Raw genomic sequence first — 26,176 nt, forward strand, 5'->3', positions numbered from 1 at the left:
GACACATAATAATGGAAACTTTTTATGAAACAAGCAAGAAGCCTTAAGAAACTATGTCGGGCTGGGGATGTGGCTCAAGCGGTAGCACACTCGCCTGGCATGCGTGCTGCCCGGGTTCGATCCTCAGCACCACATACAAAGATGTTATGTCCGCCGAAAAACTAAAAAATACTATGTCATCACACTAATATGCTGGCAGCTGGAAGTTTGCTGGGGCCCCACAGCAAACTTCCAGTTGCCAGCACTAATACTCTAAACTTTGCTACAAACCCTCATTTGGTGTTATGGAGTGAACTGACCAATATAATCAATAAGTCATAGATATAGGTTACAGGTATAAGGCAAGATAGAATAGATAATCAATAAGTAACAGACATAAAGACTACAGGAATAAGGTAAGATAACATAGATAAGCAATAGTAAGACATAAATTCATCAGGAATAAGCCTAAGTAATAGTAGAAAAATCATGTAACTATAAAACATAGGATTTATGTCAGAGGATAAGTCAGTATAGTTATAAATAAACATAAGCAAGTAGGTTAATATAGATAAGGTTAGATTAACATAGCAACTTGATCTTATAGCCTTGCATAGGATAAAAGACATAGGGTTTATAGATATTAGTAAAATGACAGGTGAAAATGTGTGTGTGGGCCATAAGATAACTATAGTTTTAAGTAGGCATCAAATAAGTTAGTAGTACTGTGTAAAACAATTGCTCTAGTAGAGACTCATTAGTCACTTGCAATAATTCCCGCCTTACTGGGATTCTGGGAATAGGGTCACTGTAGTCATTTGAGTAAAAAAAAAAAAAAAAAAAAAGTGACTATAGAAATTCCATCTTAGTTTCTTTGTTACTGTTCCTATGAAGAGAGAACTGCATGAACCCATTTTTAGGAAATAGAAACTAAAGCTGTTTTCTTATTTAAAAATTTATTTTTCTGTACCTTGTACCCCACAAATTGTACCCTACTCAGGATGCAGTGGTGGTCATGGTGAGCTACATCCTTGGTTTGAATGCCCTTGTGGGTCTACATGACTTTGAGATTGTCACCCCACCAACCCCTGCCCAAATTCAGGATGTGACTGTCTAGCACCTGCTTGAACCCAGGACTGTGGGCAACTGAACTGCAAAGCTAATGCTTTTTGTTAAGATTCTTTTTACCGTTTGCTTGCTGACTGGAAAATTCCAGTACTGCTTGGAGCCCAAAGGCCCACTTATTAATATTTTAATTTCTGCATTTGGCTAGCTTACATGATGATAAGCAAGCCACTGAGTTATGGTTTTTGTGTTTATATTCTCCTTGGATAGATCAGGAAGCTGCTTTCCTCTCACAGAGCTTGAGTCTCTACTGTGCATGACAGTCCCTGGTCAGGTAAATAAGGCTCTCTTTTGATTTGAAATTCAAACTTAGAGTGCTTTCTGGAGTGGCTCCCCATAATATTTGTTCACAAAGTTATAGGCGTTTTATAAAGTACTCAAGTAATTAACAGTTCATAAAAATAGGGGGAAATTTTTAGGTGGAAACAAAACTGACACCAACTCATTCTTTGGCAGTCTTCTAAAATGCCATGTCCACACAGAGGAACATTTGCTCACACAGAGAGACATCCGCACAGGGTGCCTTGGGTACCTGGAGCACAGACATACTGCCAGACACCTGCTCTAGGTAGACCAAGGAGCCAAGAGGGGGCTTTTTGTGTCACACATAGATGTCCTCCAGCACCTGCTATAGTCCGTGCCTTAGCTCTGTGAAGGGCTTCTGCACTGTGTCTTTCAGCTGCATTTCATTCTTTAGTTTTGAGACATCCTCTGTGATTACTTGCTCTAGTTTCTAGAAAATACAAAACTGCAATCTTTTATGTGGGGAAAAAACATCCTGTCTGTCTCAGGATATCCAGAAATTTATGGATACACTAGACAACACCAGTTCAAGTTGCTTCCTGATGGTGCCACTGACAGAATCCTGACTCACAAGAGAAATAAAGCAAGCCTTGAATGATGACTCCAACTCATCCACCAAGAATTGTTAGAGTTTTTCAGAGTGCCAGGCGCTGCCTGAAGAAGCCAGGTCTGGCCTAGGAGTCCCCATGGGAGTGACCCGGTCCCCAGTGGGTACCCTGAGAACACATTGCCCAGCAGAGCCACCCTGTCTGCAATCACTATTTGATCTTTAAAATCAAATTGGGCAAATAATTTTATGAAGTAAAGATTTTAACCACTATACACAGGTATTTTTTCTTTCGTTTCTATTTGTTCTTTTGTCTTCAGATCACTGATGCATTTTCAAAGAACAGGATATTAAAATTCAGCCTCTTCTTATTCCAGCACAATATGTGCTGGCTTTCTACCTAAGGATTTTCATAAAATGCACATAGTTGATTTTCACTTTTCTCACAGTGGCTGAGACTTTCAAAAATGCTGTGCATCTTGACAAATATAATTGAAAACAAGCCAAGACCTGAATCTGGTTTAAAACAATTGACAGGCAACATGTAATCTTAAATTAACCTCAAAAAAACTTTGATATTTCAAATTTAATGTTACATCAAAAATATTCATTAAACTCCAGAGCCTTACTTTATGCTTATTTTATGTGTCAATGCATTTATTTTATTTTTATTTTTTTCAATGCATTTATTTTAATTTGTAAAAGAATTTCTGAAGGGTTGGATGCATTTGGAAGAAACTTGATATATCAGTATAGAGGTGTCTTCTACTTAGAGTAACTTATTAGGAGCATTAGGAGAAGTAATAGAAACATTTCTTTATTGCTTATTTTTAGTTATACAGATAGTAGAATTAATTTTGATATAAATATACAAGCATGGAATATATCTTATTCTAATTAGTTCCCCATTCTTATGGATGTACATGATGCTGGGATTGACTATGGTTATTAATGTAAAGACAAAGGAAAAATATTTTGGATTCTTTCCACTGTCTGTCCTTTTCTTATCCCTATCCCCTTTCCTTCATTCTCCTTTGAATTTCTATTTTTCCCCTCTCCCCTTATTTGAGTTAGCTTCCACATATCAGAGAAAACATCTGACATTTAGCTTCTTGGAACAGGCTTATTTCACATAGCATGATAGTTTCCAGATCTATTCACTTCCTTGCTAATGTCATAAAGTCATTCTTCTTTATGGATGAGTAATACTCCATTGTATATATACCAGTGGAGTATATATATGCCTAGGTTGGTTCCACAGCTTAACTATTGTGAATTGAGCTGCTATAAACATTGATGTATCTGTGTCACTGTAGTATGATGATTTAACTGGGGTCAAATGGTGGTTCCATTCCAAGTTTTTTGAGTAATCTCCATACTACTTTCCAGAGTGGTTGCACCAATTTGCAGTGCCACCAGCAAGCAATTTATGAGTATACTGTTTCCCCCATCCTTGCCAACTTTTATTGTTATTTGTAATCTTGATGACTGACATTTTGACTCGAGTGAGATTATGTCAGTAATTTTAATATGTATTTATCTAATTGCTAGAGATATTGGACAGTTTTTCATATATTTGTTAGCCATTTGGACCTCTTTTGAGAAGTGTCAGTTCAGTTCATTTGCCCATTTATTTATTAGGTTATTCGTGTGGTTACTTGTTTGTTTTTGGAGCTAAGTTTTTTGAATTATTTATATATCCTGGAGATTAACTCTAAGATGCAAGTAGCAAAGATTTTCTCCCATTCTGTAGGTTCTCTCCTCACATTCTTGATTGTTTCTTTTGCTGTGAAGAAGCTTTTTAATATAATTCCATCCCATTTGTTGATTCTTGATTTTACTTCTTGTACTTTTAGGAATCTTGTTGAGGAAGTCACTTCCTAAGATGACATGATGGAGAATTTTTCTTTTTCTACTTTTTCTTCTAAAAGGCACAAGGTCTATGGTATAATGCCTAGGTCCTTGATCCACTTTGAGTTTTGTGTATGGTGAGAGATAGGGACCTAATTTCATTTTGTTACATATGGATTTCCAGTTTTCCCAACACCATTTGTTGAAGAGGCTATCTTTTCTCCAGTTTATGTTTATGGAGTCCTTGTGTAGTATGAGATAACTGTATTTATGTGGGTTTGTCTCTGTATCTTCTATTCTGTACCATTGATGTTTATATCTCTTTTGGTGCCAATACCATGTCATTTTTGTTACTGTAGCTCTGAAGTATAATTTAAGGTCTGATATTGTGGTGCCTCCTGCCTTACTTTTCTTACTGAGGATTGTTTTGGCTATTCTGGGACTCTTATTTTTTTCAGATGAATTTCATGACTGCTTTTTCTATTTCTATGAAGAACATCTTTGGAATTTTGATGGGAACTTCATAGGCAATGGCAATATTAAGTCAAATATTTTTGCATAATCACTAACATTATTCAGCATTAAAAGAGAATAAAATCATGGCTTTTGCAGGTAAATGGATGAAGCTGGAGAATATGATGCTAAGTGAAATTAGCCAATCTCCCAAAACCAAATGCTGAATGATTCCTCTGATTTAAGGATGCTGATCCATAATATGCTCTGGGGGTGGGGGAGGAGATGGATGGGAGGATTAAATAAACTCTAAATAGGGAAAAGGGGAAAAGGGAAGGGAGGGAGCATGGGGGTAAGAAAGGCGGTGGAATGTGATGGTGATCGTTACCCTAAGTACATGTAAGAAGACAAGAAGAATGTGACTCTACTTTGTGTACAACAAGAGATATGAAAAATTGTGCTTTATATGTGTAATATGAATTGTAATGTATTATGTTGACATATATAACAAATCAAAATAATAAAAAAGAATCACTAGTATTTCTTTTCTGCTTATTTCCCTTTTATCTAGATCATAGACTTCAAACTATTCCAAAATATAATGTGGTATATTTTTCTTTTAGGAATAAAATTAAGCCACGTCCAATAATTACAGTAAACATTTCTTAATGTAGAATTTTAAAGAAGAAGAAGGTCAAGCCACTAGGTACATGGCTCACTAGTCACAACAGAGAGAGAAATAGAAAAGGAAGGGAAATTGAGATTCAAAGCCAGCAAAAGCCAGGAATGTTCCATTTCTTCATGCAGAAGGTTTCTCCCAAGCCCATACAAAAGGTAAAATGGTGGAGGTTTCTTCATTAGGGACCTCATTTGAGATTAAAGGTGTAAATAGGGAAGTGGATGCTTACTGTACAAATAATAAAATGTATCTTTCACTATTGAGGAGCGTCATCATGATTAAGTTCCTGTGAGGAACACAAGAGGACCTGATACTTTATGCCACTGTACCAGAAAGAGGTCAGCAGAGTGAGACTTTGTTACAGAGTGGTCCCCTCATGTTTCACATATGGTGGGTTTGGCACCTTTGAACATAATTTACTATTCCCAACTCTGTGGTAAAAAATCTGTTAGTTAATAGTACAAAGATCCTGTAGCAGGGAATTTTTAACTTTTAGTCACCCTCAATAGCCGGCACCAAAAGTACAATATGCTATGGAGAAACAGCTATTTGAAGAACACTTCACACACACACACACACACACACACACACACACACACACACATCCTTAGGCTGAGAAAAAGATAATTAAATCAGAGTTCTAATGTGAGAAATAAAAAATACTGCTATTTGTTATGGTTTTGATATGAGGTGGCCCCAAACACTCATGTGTGAGACAATATAAGAATGTTCATAAGTGAAATGATAGAGAGTTACAATCTAATTAATGGATTCATCCACGAATATGGACCAACTAGGTGGTAACCGTAGGCAGGTAGGATGTTGGTTAGAGGAAGTAGGTCACCGGGGGCATGACTTTGGGGTTTATATTTTGTCCCTAGTAAGTACAGCTCTCTGTTTCCTGACTACTGTGAGCTGCTTTCCTCTGTCATGGATTTCTACTATGAGGTTCTGCCTCAACTTGGGTCCAGAGGTATGGAGTCAGTTGACCATGACTGAACCTCTGAAACCACGAGCCAGAATAAAACTTTTTCCTCCTTTAAGTTATTCTGGCAAGATCTTTTAGTCACAGCAACACAAAGTTGACTAAAACACTGTTGAGTAGGTGAATCTCTCTCACAAGAAGAAAGATGCATACTGAGACATCCAGACCAAAATATAGCAGATAACATAGCAAATAATTCCATGCCACCAGAAGGTCTTGGTTTATGTTGCTGTCCTTTCATAATTACTCATATCATCCCTCTCATTCTCTAAAGTGTCCTGGTTTGGACAATAAATTTATTGTCACCCTAACTATAATAGCAAGGCACACATATACGCTTTTAGGGTGAAGTACTATCATAAAATTTGGTTGACTATAGCTATAACATAATTTGGAATAAGGGGTTAAGCTTACATTAGGAAATAAAGGGGAAGAGAACTGGTTGTAGAGTGTCTCAGATCACAGGATATTGATTTCTTTGAAGAATCAATGTCATTAACTGACTTCCACTTAGTGGACCCAGGAACACTTTATTAGCCCAGTTGTTGTGACAGTGTGTGAACTGGGTGAAGTAAATTTCCTTGTTCAGTGTCAAACATATTCTGGCACCAATGGACACTAATTAAAAAGAGAATTAAATGAACAGAAACACTGACACCAACTACTCTTGTGATTGCCTAAAATAACCCTAATTCTGGGGTTGTCAGGGTGGAGTTCCTCTCAAGATGAAGCTGAGTGGCCCCAGAACAAACCTGGAACACCCATGCATTAAAGTTCTGAGTATAATATATCTACTAAAAGCCAGAACTCCATGTCTATTCATCCTATATTTTCTCTACTGGGTTTCCTGGTTGTACAAATAATAGATACCTTTTTAATCTAAAAAAAATGAGCAAACTGATATGTTTGAGTATTTATTTGCATGTGTGTTTTTACCTGATGAAAGCAGTACTTCAGTTTGTTAAATATTATATATTCTTTCTTCAGAAAAAAAAGATACATTTACATTGGCATAATATCTATAGAGGACTAAGTCTGAATTAGTGTCTAAAATTGTACTGTGGGGATTAGCTGGTTATTTATAGCCATGCATATAGAGGTCACTCTATATTTATACATTTCTTAGGAATAAAGTGCTGGGATCGCAAATTCTGAAAATATTTTTGCAACTAAGTGCCAATTTGCAATTATAACAGAAAAACTGTTAAGTCATAATGAAGAAAAGTTATCAAGCTCCCCTCCCTGTTAGGATGTTTATAATCTGTAATTTCGCTCATCTTGGGGAAATAGTTTCTCATTGGAAACTATATTAGCAAGAAACTTTTTGTGTCTAACAATAAAATTTTATGAAAATGCACAAAAAGGACTGTTTTAACTCCAGATCTCTAGGGTCCTGTCGAATATATTGGAGGAACCAAAAGCTAGGTCTGTGTGCATGACTTATGTGAGTTCTAATGAATGCAACTTAACAACCAGTACATGTCACTTAAACTGCAGTATGTCACTTCTGCTTCACTGAACTAACTCTACATTTGAGCACCATAATATGGTACATAAAGAAAATTTTAAAAATCACTGGTAAGATGATTCTTAGCAACTGTACAAGAATTATTAATAATTTTTTTTAAAAAATAGTAAATATGGGCACAATCAAAACATGTATCAATAGTAAAAAGAGACAGTGGAATAGATAACTAAACTATGATAAAATATTCATTGAAAACCATGCAGCAGTAAAAATTCATTAAGTTTGCCAATTCACATATACATGGCTGGATCTCAGAAAGTAATGAAGAAGAATAAAAGGAAGTCATGGAAGAATGCACAGTCTTACCCTATGTATTAAATTAAAAGTGGGCCAGCACAAAATAAAATACTACTTAAAATTACTTACATAGATGATAAACCTACGAAGTGCAAGATAATAACTCCCTGGGAGATGAGTTTGAAGGAAGTAAGAGAAGCTTCAAAAATACTATAATGTTGCATTCTATAGGCTTTTAAGAAATATTAGTAATGCTGTATAAATGTGTGAATGTGGTCTATTTCCCAGTAACAATTCATATCACATCAGTGTGTAAATATTTATGGAAAGTACTTATGCTCATGGCTCTGTGCATTGCATATTCTGAATATGTGTTAAAATATGAAAGATGATTCTGTGATCTGAAAGCATTTTTCTCCAGTGTACTTTATTTTGTATCATTAAACAATACAGCCAGGATTTTGTTTCCTATCCCTTTTAGTGCTTCAGAATCTTTTACCCTTTGAATTATAGTTCTTGTATAAATTCTCATTTTGGTATTGAAGGAATTTGTTTCTCTGCAGAGCTATAAAATCTTTCATAAATAGCAAACATCTTGTAAAACCCTCTCAGGATCAGAAATGTACCATATTTAGCAAACAAGAAAAGTACACAGTCCAATGTTTAAGGGTGTTGACACTATTTTACCTCTTGCAGTCATGGTTGCTCTAGGAAACTTGAAAGATTAAACAACTGGATTCATGGTTTGTATTTCCATTGTCAATTCTTAGAGAGGGTTTTATATTTTCTTTTTGGGCTGGAAAGCTATCTCCATCATGATTCCAATCTTATTTTAGAAAGGAACAACTATAAAATGCAAAACAGGAATAATATCAAGAAAGGCATTAAGCCAAGGTTAGAAATAACTCTTACTATTGACAGGTCCAAGCATCTAGTGGCAAAAATTTTTCACTTGACTACCCCAGGGATAGAGATTCATTACCCTCAGAGGCACTCTCTTGCTGGCTGAAGGGATCCTGGATGAACTAAATCGAAGACCCATTCAGCAAGCAAATGCTCCATTTACTGGAGCCCAGAGGATATGTCCTGGTGTTGTCTTGGTAAAATGCATTGCTAAACAAGAGTAGAAAAATTAATAGACAATATCTTGCTCTATTGTACGTAATAGTGCCCTTCCATATAGATGGCTTCTTAAACTCTAAAGTACTGAAGACCACCTGGGATCTTGGTCACATGCAGATCATGATGCAGAAGGTGAGGGGCAATGAGTCAGCATTTCCAGCAAGCTTTCAGGTGTTGCTGAAGAAACATTCCAGGGAGAGGAGGAGCCAGCAGTCAGAATAAAGCAACTATGCAGTAATAATGTTGACAAATGAAATCAAAACGAAAGGTTGTAACAGCCTTTGGGGATTAGGGAAATTCCTTGTGATAAGGGTTAGAAATAGACAACAAGGATGCTCCACATTGTCTTCACATTAAAATCACCTGAAGGGCATTTAAAAAACTCAGGACACAAGATTAGTTAACTCAGCACCATCATGTTTTTTTTAGTTGTTGATGGACCTATTATTTTATTTATTTATATGTGGTGCTGAGAATGGAACCCAGTGTCTCACACATGCTAGGCAAGTGCTCTACCACTGTGGCATGACCCCAGCCCTGCACCAGCATTTTTGAAGCTTTCCAGTAGATTGCCACGTGCAGCTGTAGTTGAGAACAACTCCCAAGAGGAAGTCCTATTTAAAATCAATCACATTAGTGCACATTTAAATAAGATCAATGAGTAGACTTGCATTTTAGGCTACAATTTATTGTCTTTGTCCATCAAAATTCCCAGCTGACTATCACTGAAAGAGAAAAATCATTCTAAAATATCAGTTTTCATTTAGCAATACCAGTCACCTTGGAATGTGGAAGACACAAATAAGGTTTGATTAATATAGCCTGTGCCTTTTACTTACCCCCAATAATAGTTATTAGCAGAATGAATCTGCCCACGCAGGGAATGGGCAGCAGAGGATACATCATTGTCCACCTTCAGGCTCAAATGATTCCCATTAGCAGACAAGGACACAGAATGCCACTGACCATCATTTAATCCATCACCTGGAGGTAAACAAAGTGGGTTATAAGGGACCCCAGTACAGGACCAGTGCCTGAAAACAGTAGATGCAGACAATGGCAAGTCTGCTTGTCAAAGACCACCACATTCCACCTCAAGTGCCCCGGGTTGTTTTTCTGTGTGAGATCTCAAATGGAGACAGGGAAAGGCTGAGGAATGATTTGAGCTTTGGTAGGAGATCCTGAGAAGGTGATTAGGTAAGCCTGTAGCCTGCTCAAGAGGAAGGGATTGTCCATGTCAGCTTGGACAGTGGCTTGTTGAGTTGGGTTAGGGATTCGAGGGAGACTTTGTCTCTGGTTGGCCGGTTACGGACTGGTTTGTTTGGTTCTTATTATGTTCTAACAAAAATTATTCTGTTCATTTGGGAATATTATGGTTTATATACCCATTGCCAGCCCTGTTTTTCACTTTCTCATCACTCTTTAAGTCAGATAAGTATGGGGGAAGGGGAAGAAAAAGAAATCAGAATAAAAGGGATAAAGACACAGAGCAGGCAGTCCTGCATTCTACACCAGGAGACAGGAGTACTTTCTTCTATCTAGGGCTTTTGTGGAATACATTTTCCACAACTGACCTTGAACTATCCTGTGATGAGAAAACATTTCCAATGACAGAACACAGGGCATAGTTAAGTCTCATCTAGTTAAATAATATCTTTAGCTATTGAGAAGTACAGATATTATCCAAGATTTCAAATTAAAAATGTTTCTTACATGCATGTATTGTTAATTTTTATAATCTTAGTAGACAATTTAAACAAAATGATATGCTCAGGTATAATAAACAAATCAAACATTCACAAAAATACTAATTTAGGCACTAATTAGGCACAGATATTCATAAAAATAAAATGTAAAGCTAAAAAAGCATTACATTAAAATGTATGTGGTATATGTGGATGTGTTTAAGTTTTATATAAACATGCAAAAAAAGTTGGCAGATATATTCTTTTTTGTTGTTACCAGAGATTGAACCTGGGGGCACTGAACCACAGAGCAACATCCCCAGCCCTTTTTTAAAAATATTTTATTTTGAGACAGATTCTTGTTAAGGTGCTTACAGCCTTGATAAGTTACCGAGGATGGCTTTGAAATTGCAATCCTCCTTCCTCAGCCTCCCAAGCTTCTGGGATTACAGGCCTGGGCTACCACATCTGGCAGCTGGCAGAAGTATTCTTAAAAATTACATATTTGGGTGAGAAAACTATGTTTTCATTTTATGTCACTTTTACATTTTCTCTTTTCCAAATTTGCTACAGTATATTCACCTATAACTATAGTTTTATTTTTTAAATACAAATATTAGTTCTTGCTCAAGCAGTCAGTCTCTTGCATCCTAAAATGAACTATCTAATCTTCTTTAAGATGATGGAACAGAGGGTGGTGGAGTCATGGACTGGCAACCAACTGAGCATGATGGAATTATCTCCTGCTGGCTCCATTACAAGGCTTTATGATGAAAATTCATACTGGCATGCGGGAGATCAATCAGTGAACAGCAAGCATCCCAGGACATTGCCCAGTGCAATTTTTATTAGCTTCCACTAGAGTATTTTGTGGCAGCAAACAACCCATGTGTCAGTGACTAACAAACTAAGGTTCATCTGTCTGTGGTTCCAAGCAGCAGATCTGCATCCATTCTGTGGCACGTGATCTTTTCACCTAAGACCAAGTATGAATGCATGGCCTGCAGTTCTTCATGGCTTAGAGAAGAAAATACTTGGCAGAGTTTTGCTATGGCTCTTAAAGCTCCTACTGCAATGTGTCAATGTCACTTCCACTTAGAATCCATTTACCAAAATGTGTCACTTGACCAAGTCTGACATTAATGGACAAGAGGTTACTTCAGGGGGCAGATGCACATTTCCCTGAAGGGAAGAGTGATTAATTGAGATCTTTAGGAATTGTCTTGTAGAAATAAGAAGATCCCAGAGACAAAGTTTAATTCACTTAAAAACAACAAATTAGTGAATGCTTGATTTCTAGGATGCTATGAAACCTGCTTGAGTCTAATCTTATCACCTGAGGGAGGTCCCATAGTTAACTAATGTATCTAATAAATTATAAAGGTACAGACTAGTCACAGCTTTTTAAGGATAAAAATCAACCTGCAGGAATCAGAAGTCATTTTGTAGCCCAGTGGACATGTAATCTCCAAATAAAATGTGGTCTTTCTTCCTGCTGAAGTTCAGTCTTACATATAATTATTATATTTTAGTATTCCTTGCCCAAATGAGCACATAAATCCAACTCCTGAAAATGCTCTAGAAACCAGCTTTTTCCTTCTGCTTGATCTCCCACTAGTGACTTGGTTTTGGGGACTCATAATTCTCTTATGTAGGTCATGTTTCTAACATGACCCCAAAAGTCATAGATCCTGCTCTAGAAAGTGAGAACATCTGTAAACAAGAAGATAGAGGATTTTGCTAAGATGCTAAAACATATTTGATGAAATTAACTCTGAAACAGAATTCTGAAAGAAATTCCATAATCCTAGAACTAGGAGAACAAACCAAAATGGGGGGGGGGACTCTTGTGGTCTTTCCATGTAACGATTCTAACTTAAAAATTGTGGTATGGCAATGTGCAAGGCCCTGGGTTCACAGTCTCTGACACCCCACCCACACACACACAAAAAAAAAAAAAAAGAAAAGAAAAGAAAAGAAAAGAAAAAGGGTTCTGGCTAACAAAAAAAGTTCAATTAATATGTGTGTGTGTGTGTGTGTGTGTGTGTGTGCATACATATATACATATGGGGGTAACCTATATCTCCATGTAAAAAATATAAACAGTTCCAGCTACTATTGCATACAGATTGTAATGTTAAACAAACCAGGATTCGGGTCACTAACTGAATTAATGCTCTCAGTTCAGCTCACAAGGAAATTCAGTATGCTGGTGGTCAATAATTTTTGGTTTATAAAAAGAAAGAAAAATTTTATTTTCACTCCCAGCTTTTCAGACCCTAAGCAAAATATCCCTTCCATATTCAACATTCATGGAGTGACATATTCTCAGCTCCAGCTGAGTTTAAACCATCATTAATTCTCATATGCAAAATGGTCCCTAATGTTCAAAGATGATATTCTCTACAAGTTATAGGAGGTTTACTCCACAACATGTAGCCTCTACCCAAGGTAGCTGCTCTGACAGAAGGGGAAAAAATATAACTTAAATTATAGACACTCCTCAAATTACTATGGAATTACCTCCCAATAAACCCATCTTAAGTTGAAAATATCACAGCCAAAAATTCTTTTAACAAACCTAATTAACCTACAAAACATCATAACTTACACTGGCCTATGTTAAGCATGCTAAGAACATACTTTAGCTTATACTTGAAAAAAATAAGATAAAACCCATTTTTATAATAAAGTGTTGAATATCTCATTTAATTTATCAAATGCCTGTATCCAAAAAACCCACTGGCCTCACAGAACACTGCACATTGTTGGTTGTTGGCCTCTGTGATAACAAGACTCCCTAGGTAACATGGCTGGCTGCTGCTGCCAGCACTGAGAGAGCATCTGCCATATACCTGACTGGCAAGGGAGGTCAAAATTATAAGTTCAAAGCATGATTTCTACGAAATGAATATGGGTTTTGCACCATTGTAAAGTTGAAAAATATTATGTCAAACTATTCTAAGTCCCAGACTGTCTGTATTTTGATGATCAGAGAGTGTGTGGGTGTGAAAGACAGTTAAAAGAGATCCAACCATTTTCTCAAGACTATCTAGGATCAGGCTAATGCTTTCTAGTGTTTCAAGTTTACCTCTGATTGCCAACCCTCAAATTAAGATAATAAAAGTCACATTTTAAACTCTGTAACAATTATACTTTCATGTAAACAGACTTATGTCACATTGACTCACCCATGAGCAACGTAGAGTTTCCCATTTAAAAAGGAAAATAGAATCTGTAGTTAGTTCTACTGAGATTATGAATATCTCATTGTTTCAATTTTTTATTCATTCAAAAATGACTGCTCTCAGGCTTATGGGTAAGGATGTTGATGGCTATACAAAGGCACTGTGATGTCTCACCTGCTATGACGGCTCTCACTGGCTGGCCAGGTGGGCAGAGGCTCAGCTTGAGTTTTCCATCACTAAGAACAAGGACAAGAGCCCCTGACCAGTGTAGAATCTGACTTTTCAGCAATAGCCCTGCTCGGTTCCATGTTCGAAATTGGAAAGTGACAGCTATTGAGTTCCCTCCAGTGGGGTGTGGCAGAGCCAAATAACTCCTTGAGCTCAGAAAAGTCACAGGGACAGTTTGAGGATGTGAACAGAAGGACACATTTCCCTGTGAATACAGTAAAGGAGGATATTAGGAAGGTGTGGTGGTGGCACTTGCAATACATTAACAATTTACTTTCAAAGATTTAAAGCTTCTGATACATCTTCTAACACATTCAGACTTTAAAAATTAGGCTATCCCATCAAAAATCCATGATATTTCCGAGATAGGTCCTTCAAATCAAGGCACTGTTATAACTGAACCTATTTCTCAGTCTGAATCTTAGGAAAATTCCATCCTCCCTGTTTCTTCCGCATCTATAAGAGAGTCTCAAGCCACATTCACTCCATCCCTATGCTGAACTGGGATAATAGATGAGTCAACTTTCCTTCCCCGAGTTGTCCAGATAACCTTACCCAATGGGAAGATGGCATTGAGGATCACCTACTCCAAGAACTGTTCCTTTCTTGTACTGATTCTATAAATATGCTAATAATGGGGTCGCTCCGACCACAGGTTCTACATCTCACGTAGGACATGTGCTTCTATTTATCTTGAGAAAAAGTTGATAGGTCAGATGTCCCAAGAGGCATGTTGGCCTCCTCTCAGAAGCATTCACAGACCCTTAGGCCACATTGCCACTTAGTTGCTCCAGCTGAGGTATGATCTGTCTTATAAGATGCTTTTGTTTCATGTATTTATGTTTTAGAGGGGGTTTTTAATCTCTGGATTATCTCTCTTGTTCTAAGGACCAAATTTATTTTTATTCAGAGTGTTTCAGAATAAAAAATTTAATTCAAATAAAATAAAAACAAGAAGAGTTTTTCCCCCGGAATTACATATATTTTCACAAATTTCACATGGAAGAATACATGTCTCAAAATTGCCCTTCCTATCCAAAATGTATCATTCAAAGAAAAACAGTTAGATAAAACTTACCAGATACCAAAACATACTACCAAATCACCAAATTTAGTCAATGTGGCACTGGTATAGACAATTAGACAAACTAATGTACAGAATAATTAAGCCACAAAAAGAGAACATATGCACAGTTAGTATGTTCTGAAGATTAGGATTCAACTCATTGTGGAGAAAGTTGTATTAGCAAGCAGCACAGGAACAAATGGGTATCCAGAGGTATAATATAAAAATGTGTCTATATCTTATATCACATAAAGAATACATTTCAGTTAACCAAAGACTTTAAATAAAGATATCTAATTTAAAATTTTGCAATAAAATCCATGAGACTATATAGATTCTGTCATTTTAGAAGCATACCAAAGACAGAACACTCCAATGCTATGAAGAAATACACAGGTATATTGACCATAAATAAATAAATACACACACACATACTATATATATATATATATATATATATATATATATATATATATATATATATATACTCAGTGTATCCTAAAATATTAAATGGAAAATTGATAAATCTGAAAAGTAAGGTTATCTATCAAATATAATCCTCTGAGAAGAAAATGTAAAAAAACTTAAAAAATAAAAATGAACAATGATCAGAAAAGCTAATCCAAATGGACAATAAATATGCCCAAAGATTAATTTGCCAATAGTCAGATAAGCATGAACTAGGAAAGAGACATTCCTTCACTCCACTGAGCTGGCAAAGTCTAAATGGTGCTTAACACACATGGCTGGCTGGGACATGATTGGTAAGCATTGTCACATTCTGTGGGTAAATTATATTCTTACAATATGAGGAAAGCAATGTGACATTTATTCAAACTTAAAACTATGAGAAATCTTTTGGCTATGAAATTCTACTCTAGAAACTTTATCCCATCAAAATAAAAGCCTCAATATCTGAAAACATGTGCAAATATCTGTAGTGGGAAAAAGTAGAAATAAGATAACTTACCCTCAATAGGAAAAAGAAGAAAATAATGAAACAGTTTCATAATGGAATATTACATAACCATTATAAAATGGAACTATATATTGTAACTCAAGAAAATTTCCCAAAATGTGTTACTGAGTCAAAAGATGCAGAGAAACATATTTGTAAATACTGCCAAATTCAGATTGGTAAGTATTAATAAACATGTGTGTAAATATGAGCCTGTGACATATCTACCTGGGATTTGATCGTGCTGGATGCAATAAGGCAGGTAAACTAGCCCAGTAACATGACAGTGTTGGGAGGAAATGCAGCTCTTCAGGGAGAAGGCAGAAGGAAAGCAAAAAAAGCTAAGCAGAAAGAAAAACTGGGAGGTGACCTCAGAGAAATGGTATGGGAAGTTCTGGCCTTTCCTTCTCGCCTCCCCAAGACACAAAGATGCAAAGACACAGAGATAGACTCCCTTTGTGAAAAATCAAAAACCAGATTTCTCATGAGAGAAGCATGAAACTAACTACATTGAAGCTGGTAGCAAAATCCATAAAACCCTCACAACATAATCCCTTTCCCAACACAGTGCCAAAAGAGCGCTAGGAACCTGCAGCACTTAGCTTCTTCCCAGGGAGGAAGGAAGGGTCTGATCTGTACATCCAAGTCCAATTTTCTGACTTTCTTGAGGGTTTCCCAAGGGACTGGTTTACTTCTTACCTGAATCTGAACCCTGAAAAGAAGGGACCCTGGATGAGAACAAAAAGAGCAGTACGGAAGATATCTATCAAGCAGGTACTCCTTATGGTACCTCCCCAGGGCTCAGCACAGAGTGCACTGCTGAAACCCCCAAATCCCAGGTTCTTCATGGGGAGGGAAAGAGATGGATTTTGTGTACAACACTCCAAATTTTCCAGGGATAGGCTTCTGCCCAACAGACTGGTTCCTTCTCACCTATCTTGAAGCAAGTTAGAAGCTGGCATGCTGTGGAAATCTAGGAGACATTGAGAACAAAGGTGGCAGCTTGGACGAGCAAGCAAGCACCTGCTATAGACTCTCAACTTCAGTAGAGCAGAAAAAGAAGAAGGTTAAAAACTACCAAATTCCAGTTCCTGAAGAGAAAAAGGATTGGACTGTATGTGTAAGTTTCCAACTTTTTCAGGGGCTGCCAGAGAGACTGGCTTATATCTTGTTTTTCCTGGAGCACTGATTGGACCTGGCACATTTTTTAGATACCTGTTAGCCATTGGGGGAAAAGGTGGCAGATTAGACTATCATGTAAGTAATTATCACAACCTGTCTTCATTGTATGATAAAGTGGGTAAAGAAATCACAAAATCTCAGCTTCTCTTTGGAAGGAAAGAGCTGGATCAAGTATGCAATGTTCCAAAATTTTCAGAGGCTGTATAAGGGACTGACTTTATCTCACCTGTCTAAGAGCACTGATGGGACCCAGCATATTCTAGATGCATGCGGGCCACTGAGAATAAAGGCAAAGGTTGGACTACTATGCAGTCATCTGCCAGAGCCCTTCTCCTGGTCAGCACAAAATAATCATTGAGAATCCCAGAGTCTGGCTTATCTCTGGGAAGAAGAGAGGAGAAAGAAACATATGCCAAATATCAGAACTGGCTTCAGTCTTACCATTTTCAGAGCATTCATGAGACCTGGTATAATCTAGATGTCTGTGTGCCTCTGAGAACTCAAAGGAGTCCTGGTGTGCTGCTGCATCAGAAAACTAGTGATACCACAGACAGAAAATAGAAGCATCAAAAGATTGTGAATTAAAGAAAGAAAGATAAAAAGAAAAGATAAAAGAAACAGGCAAATCTCCTAACTGGCAGTTTACGCAAATAAATCCAGCAAAGACACATATACAGAGAGTTTGAAAGGTCCCTGGCAGGGCTTCCTACTGAGGGTCTTGTTGTATACAAATCTTGTTCATGAAGACTGGAAAAGATGGTTGTTTGTTCTAATGTGCAGGTACTGACACTAAGAGACAAGGAAAATGAACAATTAGGAAAACATGCCTGTCCAAAAGGAACAAGATAAAACTCCAAGACCCCAGTTTTACTGACACGTAACATATGAATTTCCTGGCAGTGTTCAAAATGAACTTGGGAGACAAATGCATGAACAAAATGAAATTTTAGCAAAGATTCATATGAGCCAAACGAACTCTTGACCTGAAAGAAAACAGTAACTGAAATGAAAAAATTCAATAGAAAAATTCAATCTACATCAAAACATCATACTAGATCAAGCAGAAGAATCACTGGATTTGAAAACAGGTCATTTGATATAAGCCAGTCAATGGCATAATAGGAAAAAAAAAGTGAAAAAGAATAAAGAAAAATCTTAGTGGCTTATAGGACACCATTGAATAAACCAATATATACAATTATGAATGTCCAAGAAAGAAAAGACAAAGACAAAAACTTACTCAAAAAAATAATGGAAAAAAAAACTTCTGAAATTTGGAAAAAAAAAGGAATATCTACATTTAGGAAATCCAAATAAGAGGAACAAAACAATTCCACAGTGAGAGACATTACAATCAAATTGTGAAAATTCAGACACAAAGAGAATTGTGAGAACAGCCAATGAAAAGGGACATGTCACATAGAAGAGAACTTCCCCAAGACAGTCACTGGGTTTTTCAGCAGAAACTTTGAAAGGCAGTGGAATATTTCAAAATGCAGAAAGGTAAAAACTGCCAACCAAGAATACAATACTTGGTAAAACTGTCCTTTAAAATTGAAGAGACATAACGATATACCCAAACAAACCTGAAAAAGTCTATTATTACAAGATCAGTCTTACAAGAAATGTTAAAAAAGAGAATTCTTCAAGTTGGAAAAAAAAACAAAGCTAAGAAGCACCATCAATGCATATGGAAGTATAAAACTTGCTGCTAAAGGTAAATACATAAATAAGTACAGAATAATGTAACATTGTAACAGTACTGTGGAAATTGCTTTTTCAATTCTAGTATAAAAGTTAAAGACAAAAATTTTTAAAACAATTATATAAAATATCTTCATGATTACACAATGCAAAATGATGTAAATTTTGATATTAATAATATAAAGTCTATGGAGAAAATTAATAATGTAGTTTTTATATGCAATTGAGGTTGATTAGCTGAAGTAGACTGTTATAACTATACAATATTTTAGTTAATTCTAATTGTAATCACAATGAAGGTATGGAAAATAAAGAAAGAAATCAAAGCATCTCACCATAAAAAAATTTAAAAAAAGGAAGACAGTATAAAAGGAAAACAAGGACAAAAGACATATAAGATAGGTAGCAAACCTTTAACAAAATGCTAGTAACCTCTTTCTGTGATACAATAAAAATTAAACATTTGGTATGGTTCCTGATACATAGCTCCTATAATCCTTGAGCTCTAAGTGCCTTCTGTACACTCAAGAGAAGTCTGGTAACTGAGTGAGTGCTACTCCTATGTACCTGCAAGATCGGAGCTAGTTGCCAGGAAGACCAAGGAATCATTAGAGGCATGGAAATTTCCACTGCATAACTTGAGGTCCAGGAAGGCAAGAAAAGATGAAGGTTGAAATTAATCCAAGAGCTATTGGCTTACTCTATCTATCAATGTCAAAAAACATCCAAAAAGGAGCTGGGGTTGTGGCTCAGCGGTAGAGTGCTCGCCTAGCATATGTGAGGCCCTGGGTTCGATCCTCAGCACCACATAAAAATAAATAAATTAAATAAAGGTATTGTGTCTAACTTCAATTAAAAAATAAATATTTTTTTAAAAATCCATAAAAATCACTAAACAAAGGGTTTGGAGAGCATGCAAGTATCCATGTGTCAGGAATGTCAGGAATGTAGTGTGTCCTAAACCATGATGTCAAAAGCTCTTATGTTTAGAACTCTTCCATAATTTATCCTAAGTACCTCATCTGGCTGCTTATTAGTGAGTAACTTTTAAAATAAAGTAGTGATAGCAAGTAAAGTGTTTTCCAGAGTTTTGTGAGCTATTCTTGCAGATTAGTGAACCTGAACTGGGGGAACTGTGATGACTTTGTAGGCAACTTTGACAAAAGTATGGGTAACCCAGAGACAGGGTACTTGCAAATGTCATTTTAAGAAAGGACAGTCTTGTAAGACTGATTCCTTAAGAGTATGGAGTATGACACTAATTTGGAGTACCAAGTACCAGAATTGCTCTGAATTGTAGGACACACAGCTGGTGTCCAAGAATTGGAGAACTGGTGTTAGAAAAGGTAACATAAATTTGGCATCAGAAGGAAAGATACCACACACATTTAGTGTTAGAAATGCTATAAGCAAAAATATTCACCTTCCTCATTAATGATTGCTTTACTATGAATAAATTAAATTCCTCAACCAAAAGACACAAGAGTGATTGAACAGATGAAAAATCAAGATCCAAATATGTGTTTCTACAAGAGACTCAGGTTTACATATAAGAACAGATACAGTCTGAGTTAAGTAATGCAACAAAATATTCCATGCAAGTTATAACCAAAATACAGCATGGGTGGCTAAATATATATCAACCAAAATAAATTTTGAGTCAAAAAGTATTACCAGAGACAAAACTTTAATAACATCAAAGAATAATAAAAGTGTCAATTCACCAGTAAGATACGATAATTATAAAAATAAATGTACTAACATCAGAGAACCTAAATATATAAAGCAAACATTGACACAACTGAAGCAATTCAATATAGTAGGATACTTCAATGTCCAACTTCCAAAACTGGATAGAACCATCACCACAGAAAATAAAAAAAGAAACAGTATATTTGAACAACAATGTACACCAAATTGTATACACAGTGAATTCTACTCAATAGCAGAATACACATTCTTCTCAAACACATATGAAACTTTCTCTAGGATAGATCACATACTAGGTCACAAAACAAGTCATAACAAATTTAAGACTAAACTCATTAAAAAGTTATTTTCTGATCACTATGGAATAAACTGGAATTCAACAGGTGAAGGAAAACTGGAAAATTCACAAATGTGTAAAAATTAAACACTATGCCTTTTTCTATTTGTTTGTTTGTTTTTGGTACTGGGGTCTGAAACCAGGGCACCATATATGTAAGGCATGCAGGCATGCACTTTACCACTAAGCTACGTGCCCACTGTTTCTTTTTTTTTCCCCCAATTTTATTTTTATTTTGGGAAATTTTGCTAAATTTCCCAAGCAGACCTTGATCTTCTGATCCTCCTGCCTCAGTCTCCTCAGGAATTAGAATTAAAAACATGTGCTGCCACTCCTGGTAATAAAAGGTCTCTGGAATAATCCAGTGCATCAAAGCATACATTGAAAAAGGAATTAGGGCTGGGGCTGTAGCTCAGTGACAGAGCACTTGCCTGGCATGTGTGAGGCACTGGGTTCAATCCTCAGCACCACATAAAGACAAACAAATAATTTTTTTAAAAAAAAGAAAGAAAGAAAAAGGAATTAGAAAATACCACGAGACAAATGAACATGAGAACACTCCATGTCACAATTTATGGAATAGAACATGATAATTCATGCCCACTCTGAAAATGAAGGAAGATATAAAACAAAAACCAAACTTTATAACTCAAAGAACTAGGCAAAGAAACAAAGCCCACCCACCTCATCAAAGAAACGAAATTATAAAGGTTAGAAGATAAACCAATGAAGGAAAGAATAGAAAAATTAATAAAATTGAGTTGGTTTTTTGAAAAAAAAATTGAGAAAATTCACACAGTTTTAGTTACACAAGATAAAAGGGAAAACTGAAATAAATAAGACCAGATATGAAAGAAAAGGCATTATAACTGATAACACACAAATTAAAAGGATACTAAGAGACTGTAAGATCAATTAAATGCCAACAAATTTGATGACATAGAAGAAATGCATAAATTTCCACAAAGGTATAACCTATTAATAACAAGTGATGAGGGTGTGGGGTTGTGGCTCAGCGGTAGAGCACTCGCCTAGCACACGTGAGGCCCTGGGTTCGATCCTCAGCACTACATAAAAACAAATAAAAATAAAGGCATTGTGTACAACTAAAAAATTAAATATTTTTTAAAAAATAACAAGTGATGAAGAAAGAGGCAATCTCAATAGATCTGGAACTAGAATAGTAAGAATCCCGAAATGATGATTAAAATATCCCACCAAAGAAATATTTAAAGAATTGAAGCCAATTCTTCTCAAACTCTTTTAAAAACATAGAAGAGAACATTTCCAAACTCATGCAGAGACCAGCAATGCCCCTACAACTAAAATTATAGATGATTTACAAAGCAAAACCAGAAAATAATACTTCTGATGAACACAGAAAAAATATACAACAAAATATAAGAGGACTGAATTCAACAACATGATTAAAGGAATAACACATTATGACTAAGTGGGATTTACTCTTGGGATGTAAGGGTGGGTCAATATATGAAAATCAATTAATGTAATAGACTAAATAAATAGAACAAAGGATTTAAAGAATCACTTGATTATTTCAATTGATGCACAGAAGTCATTTGAGAAAATTCAACACCATTTCATGCTAAAAACTCCAACAATTAAGAATAGAAGGATATAACCTCAACATAATAAAAGTCATATGTAGAAAACCTACAGCTAATATGCTCAATGGTGAAAAAAAATAAAAGTTTTTCCTTGAAGAATAAAGTAAGAATGCCCTACCATTTATAGTCAACATCTTAATAAAAACCAGAGTCAGCAATTAGGCAAGATAAAGAAACAAAAAGCACCTGAATTGGAAAGGAAGAGGTAAAGTTATCACTTTTTGCAGGTGACACCTTAGAAAAGATACTAAATATTTAAAAAATTGTAATTAGGGCTGAGGTTGTGGCTCAGTGGTAGAGCACTTGCCTAGCATGTGTGAGGCATTGGATTCTCAGCACAAAAGGAAGAAAGGAAGAAAGGAAGGAAGGAAGGAAGGAAGGAAGAAAGGCTCATCAATAATAAAAATATTTTTAAAAACTATAATTAATGAGAAAAAGTAATGAAGTTGTAGGATAAAAAATATCAACACAAAAATAATCTGTTGTGTTTCTGTGTTAGCTTTCTGACTAAGTGTGAGAGAATACCAATCAACTCATAAGAAGGGAAGATTTATTTTGGCTCACAGTTTCAGAGATTTCAGTCTATGGGTTGCTTGACTCTGCTGCTTTGGGCCTATTGTGAGAAAGTATATCATGGTGAAAGCATATGACCAAGGAGGCCTATTCACCTCATGGCAGCTAGGAAGCAAAGAGAGCAAAAAGAAGAAGCTGGAGTCCTAATGCTCCCTCAAGGCTCATGTGTTACAAGCCTGGTTCTCTCTATGGTCCAGTGACCATAGAATGAAACCTATGAAACTCTGAGCCAAAATAAACCTTTCTTCCTTATAAATTGATAATCACAAGTATATTGTCACAGTGACAGAAAGCTGACAAACAGAGAAATTAAGAAAGCACTCTCATTTACAGTACCATCAAGAAGAATAAAACACTGAGGATAAACTTAACTAAGAAGGTAAGAAAACATGAAAACTTGGAGTATATAGAAAACTCCAAAACAAAGATAAAATAAATAAGACAGAGAAACATGTCATGTTCATGAATGGTACAATAGTACTGTTAAAATGGCAATACTATACAAAGTAATATACAGAGTCAATCCATTCATTACCAAAATCCCTATGGCATTTTTTATTGAAATAGAAAATAGCCCTAAATTTCATATAGAACCATAGAAGATCCTATATAGCCAAAGCAATCTTGAGAAAAAAAAAGAAGAGAGCTGGAGACATCATATATTTTGTTTTCAATATATATTTTAAAGTTACAGTAATTGAAAGATAATGGTATGAGCATGAAGATAAACATATCAACAAAAGAAACAGAATAAAAACCAAAAATAAATCCACACATATACAAGGCACCCGATGTTCCACAAGAGTGCCCAGAATATATCACAGGGAAAGGATGGTCTCTGCAATAATTGGTGTGGGGAAAACTGTATATTGGACTCTGTTGGGCACCATAAGCAAAACTCTACTCAAAATAGATTAAAGGCACAGTAAATGTAAGACCAAGAACTGCAAAACCATAAGACAAAACAGGGGAAAGCTTTATGACATGGCCTTGGCAATTATTTCTTGGTTATGACACTAGAAATACAATAATATAAGCAAAAATAGACAAGTGGGAGTACCTCAAACTAAAAACAGTACTGTAGAACAAAGGAAACAACCAGGAGTGAAAAGGTAACCTGTGGAGGAAGAGGTTTACCCACTGTATATCTGACAAATGATTAACTTCCAAAACATACAAGGAACTCCAGAAACTCAACAGCAAAACAAGTATGTTGGTGGGAATATAAAATGATGCAGTCACTAGGGAAAGTCAAGCGGAGGTTCCTCAAAAGGTGAAGACTACAACTACCAAATGATCCAGCAATCCCATTTCTGGGTATTTATTTGAAAGATTTGAAATGAAGATCTCAAAAATATTTTTCACTCCCATGTTTACTACCATTATTCACAATAGCCCAAATGTAGAAACAATATAAACATCTATCAGAGGATGAGTGGATATAGAAAACACACACAAACTGGAATATTATTCAACTTTTAAAAGGAAATCCTGCCATATGCAGCAATATATATATATATATATATATATATATATATATATATATATATATGAACCAGGAGAACATTATGCTAAGAGAAATAAGCCATTTGCAGAAGGACATATACTGCATGATTCCACTTAAATGGGTTATATAAAACAGTCAAACTCAGAGAAGCAGAGAATAGAATGGTAGTTACCAGGGAATAAGAGCAGAGGAAAATGGGGATTTGCCACATAACTCATGTAAGTTTCAGTTAAGGAAGACAAATAAATTCTAGAGATCTGCCTATAGTTAATACGTTATTGCACACTTAAGAATTTCTTAAGAAAGTGGATCTCATGTTAAGTATTCTTATTACCACAAAAAGTGTATTAAAAACTGTTACATAATCTCATTTCATTTTTTGTAACATTATGTATCCATTTCATATATATAGAAAAATTATATCAAACATAAACAAAAAATATGTATGATTTGTACCTTTAGAAGAAATATATTTTAAAACGGAATCAACAAAACAAATTGCACCTCTTTTCTCTACTAAAGCACACATTTGGACTTTCTTACCATGATGAGTATCTCTGGTTTGTGTTTCTTAGACAAATCAATGATATCCACTCCATTATAAAAGAGATTTTCAAAACACCCATTGAAGCTTTTATGTGGGAACACCACTGATTTTCCAAGTCCAGGAATCCCTCCAAAGCTGATCTTAGAAAGAATAAAATGATATAAATAATATTATTTAATTATTTTCTGATTATCTGCTCAAAACATTAATGATCTTCAAATTTGCTTTGCATATTATATTGTCATATTAATTACAAATAAAATTTTAAAATGCAGATTTATCATTGTCTTTATTATAGAGAGACTCAATTCTCTAGTCATATGATTCTTGTCATCATTTTTAGATGAGAATATTGTATATTTATTTCCATGATGATCTGTGTAACAACTTATCCCAGTGTATCATCCCTAAAGAAAAGGGGAAGAGTAAAACTGCATGTTACTGAATGCCCCCTTTCTGTTCCCAAAATCCTTGCCAAGTTAAGGAAACCCTGAGAGCAAGCCTGGGCTGGAAAGTCCTGTTATATATTATCTTAAAGGAACTGGGCTTTCTCTTACACAAAATGGGAAGTAGGGCTACTAAGTGCTACTGTAGACAGCTATTTTCTTACATGTACACCCAGACAGTACTCCTTAGGATGCTGGTTAGACATGCTAACTAATCAGCTAATGCTGATGAATGCACTGCTTCTGCAGTCTAAGATATAAAACCCCTCTCTGAGTAGGGATCAGCATAGATTGAGCATACTGTGGAAAGAAGAATATGTGTTAATAGTCCAGCCACCACCACCGGACAAAGTGCCATGAGGAACAGAGGCACCAGTTGTCAAAGCACCATGAAAGGCAAAAGTGCTATCTGCAATCCCGTCAACACTGAACTCTTTTTGGAGGTAGCACTGATCTGTTGTGAGGGTTTCCCAATAAATCACATGTCTTTCATGCTATCTCTGGACACTTTCTTTGGCTTTCCCACAACCTACCCCACTGTGCCCTGGTACAATTGGGGCTGTGGACATGACACCTACTATGAAGGCATTTGACTTTGCCAACCTTTA

At 35.8% G+C, this 26,176-nt stretch overlaps 1 protein-coding gene across 1 annotated transcript in view; it reads right to left on the minus strand.

Annotated features, from left to right (window-relative positions):
* The window catches only part of LOC124106465 (contactin-associated protein-like 3), a gene marked incomplete at both ends in the record, with an annotated part of 93,931 nt that extends 68,669 nt beyond the window's left edge, over positions 1–25,262 (minus strand). Inside the window, 4 exon segments of the mRNA XM_046464071.1 lie at positions 1,811–1,815; positions 9,649–9,793; positions 13,857–14,115; positions 25,119–25,262. Of these exon segments, the coding sequence (XP_046320027.1) occupies positions 1,811–1,815; positions 9,649–9,793; positions 13,857–14,115; positions 25,119–25,262 (553 nt within the window).
* Between the last annotated feature and the right edge of the window lie 914 nt (positions 25,263–26,176).

This window comes from Marmota monax, unplaced genomic scaffold (genome assembly GCF_021218885.2).
Source record: "Marmota monax isolate L192 unplaced genomic scaffold, Marmota_monax_Labrador192_F-V1.1 WCK01_AAM20220418_F8-fsc01040, whole genome shotgun sequence".
In the NCBI taxonomy this organism is placed as follows: Eukaryota; Metazoa; Chordata; class Mammalia; order Rodentia; family Sciuridae; genus Marmota; species Marmota monax.